Source organism: Odontesthes bonariensis, chromosome 4 (genome assembly GCF_027942865.1).
Source record: "Odontesthes bonariensis isolate fOdoBon6 chromosome 4, fOdoBon6.hap1, whole genome shotgun sequence".
NCBI classification, from domain to species: Eukaryota; Metazoa; Chordata; class Actinopteri; order Atheriniformes; family Atherinopsidae; genus Odontesthes; species Odontesthes bonariensis.
The window spans coordinates 25,749,430-25,760,122 of NC_134509.1; the positions used below are offsets into that span (position 1 = coordinate 25,749,430).

The following is a 10,693-nucleotide window of genomic DNA, read 5'->3' on the forward strand; positions in this document are numbered from 1 at the left end:
AACATTGAGTGTTTCTAAGTTGCTAACAGCCTTATTGAACATGTTCAGTCAAAATCAATGCAAAGACAAGGTGACAAGGTGTTTGTTTTGGAATAAAGTCATACATACTTAGAGCAAATTGTGTGCTTATATACAGTATATCAACTGTAAATAGATTGTGAATATGTTCGTGCACAGAATTATATCTGGAAATAGTGTATTTTTCTTTTGGATGCTTAAAATTACAGTTGATCCGTTTTAGATCATTTAGAGTGAACCAAACTGATGAACGCTGGGTTTGGGGGAAGTGTGGGGCAAGAAACAGAAATCCCAAGATTAACTTAATTAGGATTTACATAGAAAACAAGGAACATAAACATGGAAATCAGAATGGTAATACTAAAACTAAACCAAAACTCCTTGACTCAATCTGTTATTTTTTTCGGTAGTTTGATTTCCCCCGAACATTACATGGAAAGAGACATTAACAAAGTTGATGCTTGGTTGCTTTCAATTATTCTCAGGACAGCTATTATGCTTCACACCTCACTTAAAAGGAGCTTATCCCAGCTGTCATTGGATGAGAGGCAGGGTACTTAGAGTAACAAGTCCATTACTGGGCCACACGGTAACAAACAAGACAAAGAACCATGCACACTCACTGCTAGGTTCAATTTAGAATCAACAGTTAACCTGACATGCATGTTTTTTGGACAGTGGGAGAAAGTCAAGATACCCAAGAGAACCCATGCATGGGGAGAACATACAAACTCCATGTAGAAAAGCCCCAGCCAGGATTTGAACCACCTTCGTGTGAGGCAACAGTGCTAATCACCACAGCATTGTGCAGCCCTAAAACAAGACATTATATGAATAATATCTGCAGAGGACAGTGCTGTGCTATCAGACCATGCATCCAAAAAAATTACATTTTACTTTACTAGTGGTGAAGAGAAATTTTATTTTGATGTAAAAGCTATTTACATTTCCCAAAGATTACAGTCTCTGTCAGGTTTGTATTTCCACATTTTTTCCTCATTAATCTAAGCCATTTGTGAGTAGATTTTTACAAATATTCAACCAATGAAAAATATTAAGATATTGCAAGTCAACCCTCTTTAATTCATTTGATCCCCAGACTCTCGGCAAAACCTCATAACTCCAGCCAAGCTGCACCGTTAATGAAGACAGCAAAGCTGTGAGTAAATTACGATAATGCTGTCCGTCTTCATCTACTCTGACAAAGTTGTTTTCAACTCTTTCAACCCTTTTCTTTTTCACACAATGTTTTAGCCTGACAACTGATGTTCTATACCAACAACTTGTGTTCCACACAAATTGCATTTCAAATGGAACAGGATTAAGCCTTATGCTCGTTTTGATAGCTGATCAACATACTGCACGGTACCAGGCTTCTACACAACCAAAGAATAATACATTAAAATATATTTTGTATAAAAATTGGATAAAAAGGTGGACCAGCACTCTCTTCTTGCCCTGCTGCTGCAGCTATCCTATTTCTTTTTCATGTATAGCAGAAATGAAGGTGTTTAGTCTGGAGAAATCATCACATCTTTGAACTGATGCAAGTTAATTAAAAAGTGACAAGGTGTGATTAAAGTCTTAAAAATCCATTTGGTTATTCTTTTCATATTTGTTCCGTTCTCTGTGGAAAGATAAAGTCACAGTCCTTTGTTCAGTAACCATCATCGTATTCATTCTGCACCTGCTGCCGGGCCAACATGGCCTGGATGAGAGCGCTGGAGCCAGAAGGAGCTGAGTTTTCTAGTGAAGCGGACCCCGACTGAATCCTGTCCTCTTGCTCTGCTCTCTGCCTGGCTTGCATGACTTGAGTCATGACACTTGACACTGGTGAAGACAAGTCAAATGAATCATCTTGTCTGTCCTCTGCTCTTAGTCTGGCTTGCATGGCCTGTGTGACAGCACTGGATCTGTTAGCCGGGTTTTCAGAAAAATCTTTTGCACTATAGTTTTCAGCCCTCTCGTCACCCTCAGCTCTCTGACGGGCCAGCATGGCTTGCATCAGAGCGCTGGTGGTGGAAATGTTTGAGGGAACAGACACTGCACTGGTGCCGCGTCTCTCCTCGTCTTCCTCAAGCTGTTGGCGAGCGAGTAAAGCCTGAACCATGGCGTTTGAGTTGGACTGACTTCCGGAGGAGCGGGAACTCTGGTACTGAAAAAGAAAAGAAAATATTTAGAGGCTGCTGAGAAACCTGAAGTGCAAAGTGAATGTGTTTCATGAAAGATTTTCACAACAAACCCCTTTTTGTTTTTTCTGTTTGGGCTTCTTGGCTTGAGATTTCGGGAGGTTCTGTAGCTTTTCCAACAAGAAGGAATTGTCTTTCCCCCTCTGGTGAGAGAACAATACTTTGAGTAGCAGAAGCACAGACATAACTCCAGATAAAATGGCATGTGCCAAAGAGAGCCAACATTAACTCAATATAAACCAAACACATATTTAACTTTTTTTCCAACACACTCACATTAACAATTTGCTGTCTCAGGAGGCTGATAAGCTTCTTGCGGCCCTGAGCGATTTGCCAGAAGATGTACATGATGACACTGAACAGCAAAAATGTGAACAGAACAGCTTACATCATGATACAAAGAGCCAAGGAAAATTTAAACATAAAAACATTAGCACAAATGCTGTTTACATATGATTTACAAGTGGGTTTTATCCAACCCAAAACACAGAATACATACAATAAATCAGGACGTGTGATATACACTTACAGGATGATGATTGTGATAAGAAAGTAGAAGATTTCACTCCTGATGACGTTTTGATAGATCCACACAGCCCACTGAGAACCTGGAATTTCTTCCAGATGATCTATCCAGACTCCAACCGCACTGAAGGTATTGTTGAGTCCCCGAAAAGGACCACACTGCTCTGAGGGAGTCAGACTAAAAGGGCAATGCAACCACAACAAAAGCGAGGTCGGAGTTGAGAGGATTTACAGTATGTACAAATAAAGAGCTTAGCTTGTGCCAAAAGATTGAGTTAGAATTGTGGGTAGAAAGAAATATTTCCTTGAATATGTTTTGCTCGTTCTATACAGGTAAAATGAGTTACCTCCAAGCAGTGTATGCAACAATTGACAGGGCTCCCACAAAAAAAGGGATGAAGAGTATAAAGATGAAGATGGTTTGCATCTGAGCTGCCCTGCCTGATCGCCGTGGAGGCTGGCAGTTCTGCGTCAGGCTGACCTGGGGAGGTGCAAAAGAAAGACACATGGGCAACCCTTTATACATATGTACACCCCCCCCCCACAAATTTCTCTTGCAATAACTCATGTACTTTAATTTCATTCTGACCATATCTCAGCCCAAAATGAAAAATGTCAGAGCTCTGAATAGCATTGCTTTAAAGGTCATTCAGCATGTGCATGAAACATTCAGCATCACCAGATCTACCTTGGATCAAATAACAAATCATACTTCATAGTTCATCTCATTTTCTAAGACTGACCGACCTCACACAGTTCAGCCATTACGATTCCCCTGTGAATCTGAAACCCTGGCTGTCTTTTCCATAACACAAAATAAAGATCTTAGTCTATGTAATGAATGGATTTTAATTAATTATTGACTCAAGCACACAATAGAGTAATATGAGCTTTTTAGAGTATAAGAGGCCGCTCAGGCAGCAATTGCATTGTTCTGCCTGTTATACACATATAACTCGGGCCTCTAAACCTGCAAACCGGTATTTACCTTCTTTAAATAAAACAAGATGAAGAATTTGAGAATCTGGATGGCAGGTAGCAGAGGAGAGAAGTAGATTCCAATCCTACAAAGAAAAAGATGGAAAAAAAATCTAACTTTAACATAAATATAAGCAACATTTGACATGAATATGAGTTGGAGCCACTGTTAGATCCTGTAATATGTGTTGAATGTGTTGTTTTTACCAGGCCAGAGTCTGTGCATAGATGAGATCAAGAACATTTCTGGCAACATCAAACTCTGGCACCCCAAGACGTGGTTGTAATTTGGTCCCAATCATGCTGTTACACAGCAATACAGAGTCTGATTAGCATCTGAGCTTGTATTTCCACATTTCTGTGACTGTGGATGATTTATAAAAGAACAACTGTGGAACTCACTTGCTGAGAAACTCTCCAAAGAAGGATCCCAACATCAGAAAAAGGAAATCAAAAATGACCAGGCGGTACAGAGCCTGCCCTACTATGGGTTCCCAACACTGAGAGGAAAACAAGTGTATGAATTAACTTGAACTTACACTGGTGTATATAAAAAGGCATTAAAAGCTGTTTTTAAAAACGTACCGAAAAATTCTGAGACACTACACACATCCAATAGTAACATAAAACACCCAGAATGGACATCCTGAGTAAGACATTTCTGCAGTTGGAAACAAATGAAAAAAGATTTCATGGATTATTGTTGGTTAAAAAAAGTACTTAAAGAGTCAGGAAAATAAGCTTGTTTGATTTTTTTTGAAGAGCTAAATGAGATTTATTATCAGTGAATTTAGGTATACTTAGCACTGAGTTAGCATTTTATTTACCACTGATTAAACTTGTGACACTGAAGCTGTTGCCAGCCCGGCCCATTTTGCCTGTTAATAATTTATCACTTAAACACACAATCCAAAAATAAATCCATGGACTTATAGCAAAACTAAAAACCTATTGTTATGCTGGGGGACTCGAGATAGTTGTTTCTCCACCTTACCAGCCTTAAATCTAAACTGAGCTGAGCTGGATTAAAGGACTATTCTAATCCAGGGAAAGATTTTTTTTTTCTTTTTTAACAAGTAAATAGATTAATAGATTGTAACAATAAACTACAAATGCTGATGTTGTACAAATCTATCATATGTATCCCTGTTATATTTTACCTGATTACCAGGGCATAAATCTGTTTGCGCTGACTGGAGTAGTGTTCAAACTTGTTGAAGAGGGAGTAGAAGAGAGGAATAACCAGGTTCATCAGAGATACCACAAACGGAACCAGGAGAGTTTCTGCCTCCTGGAGTGGAGACCAGCTGGCACTGTCTGTCACCCGCTATAAAGATAACAGAGAATCAATCGATCATAAAACCCTCTACCGCTGGTGAATGACTTGACACATTACTTTCAGTAAGTTTTGTGACACATGCTCATAAAGACGAATCACTCGGACAAGTATCATCTACAGGTTCCTTACAAATAATATACCCACAAATGGATCGCAGCTAATTATATTTTTCAGTAAATGTCACTTTAAACAGCAAGAAAAAAGATCATTTCTGCACCTTATTACTGTTGTCTACATTCAACAAAACAAGTACTATTCAGTTCTCGAGTTGGGTACCTGCTCTTCGTAATGGCAGAGAAAGAAGATGCTGGCTCCACAGCCAACAGCCAAGCTGGTGGAGAGAAACCAGCTGCCCAAATGAATCCCAAAGTGCTCCAGCTTCTCCGAAAGCGTCAGCATCTCCCTCTGGGCTTTTTCTGATAAAGATTCCTGGAAAGGCAGCAAGACGTTAAACACAGCATTGCCAAGTTGTGTATTTAAACAAGAATTAACCTCTAAAAGGCTAACTCTAAAATTTGAGAAAGTGTTATTTACAGAGCAAGTTGAGTTTACTTATTCTACATACTACATCTTTCTCAACTTGCCCACTTAGATGAGAAAACGTTTGAACCACAGTAACAGTGACCTTGAGTTGGACACGGAGGTTGTTCTTGCACTGGGTCACTGCTCTCTCATTGGTTATGCTAAAGTCCCAGCTGCACAGAAGCTGCCATGCACTGTTTGAAGCTGCGTCTGCTAGGACATAGTTTTTCTTAAATGAGCTCGCCATGCTGCATGAGGATAAAGACAGATTGTAAAAATCACAAGATACCAGAAGGAAAAAAATCTACCATGAGGTAAAAATACTGGTCCAGAAGTTATGCAGAGGACCAAACTGACCTGAAAATAAGCACTATTCCACACATCACCATATAGACTGCTATGGTAAAGAAATAGGCCAGCTGCATGTCATACTCCACTGGACCTCTGAGAGTTTCATCGCTGTAGCCTCCATAGTACATGACAGTATAGTTGAAGTAACCCTAAAGAAGCCAAAACATTTCAAGGTAAGAAATGTAATCTGTTGTCAGCTAAAGATACTGAACAAAGCAGATTCAAATCAAACCATAATTACATGTAAAAACATTTTTTAGATGTAGCCCCGTAAAAAGGCAAAGGTGTGCAGTGTGCTCCACTTACAGCTCCAGTCAGTAACTCCAGTCCTCTGAAGCTCACATTTGAGGGTATGTTTGGCGAAGGGTCATAAACAAGGAGTGGGATTGTAATAAAGCCAAAGTTAACCAGGAAGGAGAAAATGTTGAACATGAGAAGCCACTTGAGGAACACAAAATAGGTGAGAACACTGGAGCCAAATTTGCCACCAATCTCTTTCATGGTGCCGTGCCACAGTTCCAAGGTCTGCTTGGCTGACTTTACACCGTAACCGCACCTTCGTAAAGACTGGGACAACAGATTGTTACACATATAACACATATACATAGCATAAAGTAACCGGTTATGAAACAGATTACTTAACTCAGTAAGAGTTGATGAAACACTCACCAGGGAAGCATTTTCGGAGAATTCTGTGAAGCGTGTGAACTGGCGAGATTTGTTGTAAGACTTGAAAATCAGCACTTGGTTCCTGTGAAGATAGTTCACAAGATAATTTGGTATAATCATGAAGTCCACAGGTTAGTTAAAACAGCTGTGACAATGACATAATGCCTCAGTTTGTACTAAAACCTTTGTTATTTTATTATTTCTTGTGAAGGTGAAGCGAATAACGATCATCGTCTTGGTGTATTTTTTTCTTGCATTTTTCTGCTGGGAAACACTGCGTCCTGGTTTTCACCTTGCGTGTTACCAAGCACAGGACTCTGTGCCCCTGCATTTTTGCAGATAATGTGGTCATGTTTGCCTTATCAAGCAGTGACCTCCAGCCTACACTGATTGCAGTCAAGTATTAAGCAGTTGGGATGAGGAGCTGAAAACTGGTAAGCAGAAAAAATTTCAAAAAACAAGAGCCCAAGATGTTGACTGGGGTTCTTAATGATGGCACATAAGTTTTAATGCCATAGCTGATCATCTAAGTGTCAAATGACTAATTTTCCAAGGATCTGTATAACCAAAACCCTAGGTCACATTATAAATAATTTAGTAATATAATTTATTACTGCTTATTTTATGGTTCCCAGCACTGTGTAATGGTTAGCTAAATGCTTCATGACATACGTAAGGGACTGCCAATCACCTTTTACTGCAACCCTTAACCCACCTGATTTGTTGCTTCTCTTCAAAGCTCGATGGAAGGGCCCGGATGGCCCTGACTTGGTCTCGCGCTGACATAGCAACAAGTTCCTTGACCAGGTTTTGTTCCTCTGTCAGGCATGAAACGACAAGACAAGGATTGTCTCTTATCTTTCCAAGAGCTACAATCCTGAATGCATATCGGGTGTCACACTTCACACTGCATGGATTAAACAGGTTTAATCTGACACTGGTGATGGGCACGCACCATTTTCTATCTCATTTCGGATGACGCCTTCTGTAAAAGCTGCATGGGAAGGATCTGCATCAGGAAACATGCTCATCCTTCTCATTGCCATTCCTCTCCATCTCATTGTCATGTTTCCTAGATGAACACACACGAAAATGAAAGTGTGTTTTTATGCTCAGTTTGATTTAATAGGAGATTTTCTTCATTTAAAGATCAACTGAGAAATGCATGGGTTTTGTGGCAGCTGTCTAATGCAGCCTTTATCAGTTTGATAGAGATGTTGTTCTTTTATTTGTCACTTTGTGTTCTCTCAATTTTCTTTGAGATATGACTGTTGCAATACTGGCTGAGCCTGAAAGCATTACTAATTACGGTACAGGCTGCATGCTGTTAATCCAAGACAGCCTCTCCATCCACTTTCAAGCCATGACAACAATGTTAGAGCTAAAGTGCGTCCAGAAATACAACAAATGGATAAAGACAGTGCAGCATGGAGTAAAATCTGGTTCAGTCATTACCTGACATTGCAGTAGGAAGTTGGACAGTAGTTGATCGAACAAACTGAGAAACAGGGCCAGTTTGAAATGTGCCGTGATCTGAATTTTTAGAGAGTGAGGAGGAAATAAAGAAGTATCAACAAACATGTCACTAAGCAACACAGAAAAGCCTAAATCAAACAAAGCTTGTTTCCTATAATTACACAACAGTGTATACTTGTGTATGAGTATCCAAAGACTTATTATTTTCCATTCATCATCATCATCATTAAAGGGTTCTCTATTGCATCTCACATAATCCAAGATTTTGTGAAGGGTTGTTTTTTTTTATTTTCTACATGGCACATTTAGGCACATTAAATCCAATTCAGTCTCAAGAGCCATAGCCAGTCCATAGAGCTCTTCCCAGAAGCCGTCATAGTTTCTTCAATGCTTGGAAGGAGTCTTCACAGTGCTTCTTTAAGTTTCCGGGAACTTGCAAAATCCCAAAGCTGTCGTCCAAATATTTTCTTGGTCACTCAATTTTTAAGCCTTGACTTCTGAGCTAAATTTCATCCATAGCGCAGTTTCTTCTACGTGATCTTTAGCGACAGCTAATTTTGCACAGAATTTAACTGAAGCTTAAACTGAATATACCTGAAAACCAGGAAAAAACGAGCCACTAAACAGCTGTCAGTTCATATTGTAGAGTAAATCAAAATGATAAGAAACTTCAATTTCTGAAAAGTAATCTAGTCTTGATAGCTGTAGAGTTAAAGTTTTTCTAAATCAGAATTCCCTGAAATTCCTTGGCAGTTTTTATGTGTCAGTTAGAGTTGATAGACGTTTTTGCATTGATTTTATCAGACAAATCCAAGTTCAAAACTTAGAGGTTTAGAAGAGCTGGTATACAGAGTTAACTTTAAATTAATCTTTGGCACTTTGTGGAGTTGAACTCACTGAGGTTGTGCTGCCGTGAAGGACTCCCTGAGGCTGTGGGGATTAGGCCCATGGGAACGCTCTCGCTTCCCCTCCAGCTCTCTTCCTGCCAACCACCCCAGGGTGCTCCCCGTGCAGCATCTCTCACCTCAGCCCTGTCGTAGGGATTAGCATGGGTTTTGCTAGAAGACCTAGAGGCCACGAACAAAAACATAACAAGTTGAAGTTTTTGTGTATGATATCTGTGATGTTTTCAAGTCAGTGAAGAACCTGCCATTTCAGTTTGCGATTATGATGCGATTTTTGTCTAAAATGTATACAAAACACATGTGGACGTTCTTTTGCAACACTTTTTCAAGTGTACTGTGTAATCCTCTTAATGTAAGCCAACATCTGTAGAATTTTCACAGTGATATCCATTAGTTAAATTTGTTTAACCCTATTCACTTCTATTCTTTCCCTTTGAACAAGTGTAGCTGCTGTAGAGGAGCTTATTCTCTAATGGATAATTTTAGGAGCATAAAATCCTACAGGGAGGTGCAGGATTATTTTTTTCTGAGTATGATTACATTGTAAAACCTTACAGTTCATACAACATTAAAATGAAAAACACAATATGTGTTTGTGTGGCACCACAAACCTTCTATCAACTTCCAGCGTCTCACTGTCATGGTAAGCCATGTTGAAGATTCCTCCATTACTGTAATTGGACATGAAATCCTTGTGATCCTTTCACTCTTTTTTTGAAGATGAAAAGGATTTTTCAGTTCACTCTGCTGCTGTTTGTCCTGAAAGTGTAGATATTTCAGTCCACATCTAATATTTTCCTGTAAAGAAAAAAAGAAAAGTACTTAACCTTCATCAGTGTTTCACCCCTCATTCAGCTTTAATATACTCCAAACAAGCTGCACCAAGTGTGTAGGCAAAGTGCTTTAAAACAGTGACGGCTATGTTGTTGGAGGGAAGCTTGTGTAATTCAATCTTCTGCTCTCATCTTCATCTGCTAATCATTAATTCATTCAGGAGGTTTGGTTTCCACCACAAGTAGTGACAAACGTAGCTCTGTGGTTCTAACACAAAGTTAGTAGGTTAACACAAAACAGAGAAAAACAGCCTGATAATTCTGCTTTTCATGGAGAAAAGAATGTGAACAACATGGATAAATGTAAATTTCTTTAACTGTAAAGAGAAGACATCTTAATATAATATACTCCATTCTATCATTAAACAGCTTACCTTACTGTGTTGTAACGCAGATGCAATACAAAGCTGTCCTGATGAAATGTCAAAGATTTGCATGTAGCTGGATGTGCACCCGTGAATCAGTCTTACTGTCAGTTGGATAACACACAGGACCAACAGCCTACCAGGAAGTGTGAGCCCAGCTCATAAAGGTAGAAGTCCACTGCTTCTGAAAAAGTCATAGAATTGCCCCACGGTCACTTCCTGGTGTAGGAAATAATTAAACCCTGTGGCCTAGCATGTAATTTGTAATTAGCACCCTTTAAAGAGCCTGCCCAGGACTTTTAAATGTTGTTCAAGTGCCTTATGAGTGTTGACTCGTGGCGATGCGTCCAGACTGGACTCCTATACAGACAGAAAAATGGAAAATTCATTAGTAAACAAATAATCTGTGACACAGCAGTTTATAGAGGGTAATTTATCTTGTCCAATACATGTTTGCATATTTAATTTGCTGTATTACCTGGGATTTTCAACAATTTTGATAGAAAACTTTACTAATACTTGT

The 10,693-nt window shown here is 39.3% G+C and overlaps 1 protein-coding gene across 1 annotated transcript; it reads right to left on the reverse strand.

The window, feature by feature from the left end:
* Nucleotides 1-992: 992 nt before the first annotated feature.
* Nucleotides 993-10,338, reverse strand: tmc5 (transmembrane channel like 5). Its single transcript, XM_075464502.1, has 21 exons — nucleotides 10,180-10,338; nucleotides 9,584-9,770; nucleotides 8,965-9,134; nucleotides 8,047-8,124; nucleotides 7,547-7,663; nucleotides 7,307-7,409; nucleotides 6,592-6,673; nucleotides 6,229-6,489; nucleotides 5,929-6,071; nucleotides 5,675-5,819; nucleotides 5,326-5,478; nucleotides 4,871-5,037; nucleotides 4,296-4,371; nucleotides 4,113-4,210; nucleotides 3,918-4,013; nucleotides 3,721-3,796; nucleotides 3,080-3,213; nucleotides 2,737-2,910; nucleotides 2,484-2,562; nucleotides 2,261-2,350; nucleotides 993-2,173 (listed from the first exon to the last, which is right to left on the reverse strand). Exons 2-21 carry the CDS (start codon nucleotides 9,655-9,657, stop codon nucleotides 1,676-1,678), a joined length of 2,814 nt encoding a protein of 937 aa, XP_075320617.1. The 5' UTR covers nucleotides 9,658-9,770; nucleotides 10,180-10,338; the 3' UTR covers nucleotides 993-1,675.
* Nucleotides 10,339-10,693: the final 355 nt, after the last annotated feature.

Bases quoted from the DNA above. Each gene is read 5' to 3' on its own strand.
- tmc5 (XM_075464502.1), bottom strand. From the start codon at position 9,657: ATGTCCAATTACAGTAATGGAGGAATCTTCAACATGGCTTACCATGAC. The intron at 9,135-9,583 runs GTTTGTGGTGCC...CGTGGCCTCTAG, and splicing joins ACGCTGGAAGTTGATAGAAG to GTCTTCTAGCAAAACCCATG. The intron at 6,490-6,591 runs GTGAGTGTTTCA...CTGTTGTCCCAG, and splicing joins TCTCCGAAAATGCTTCCCTG to TCTTTACGAAGGTGCGGTTA.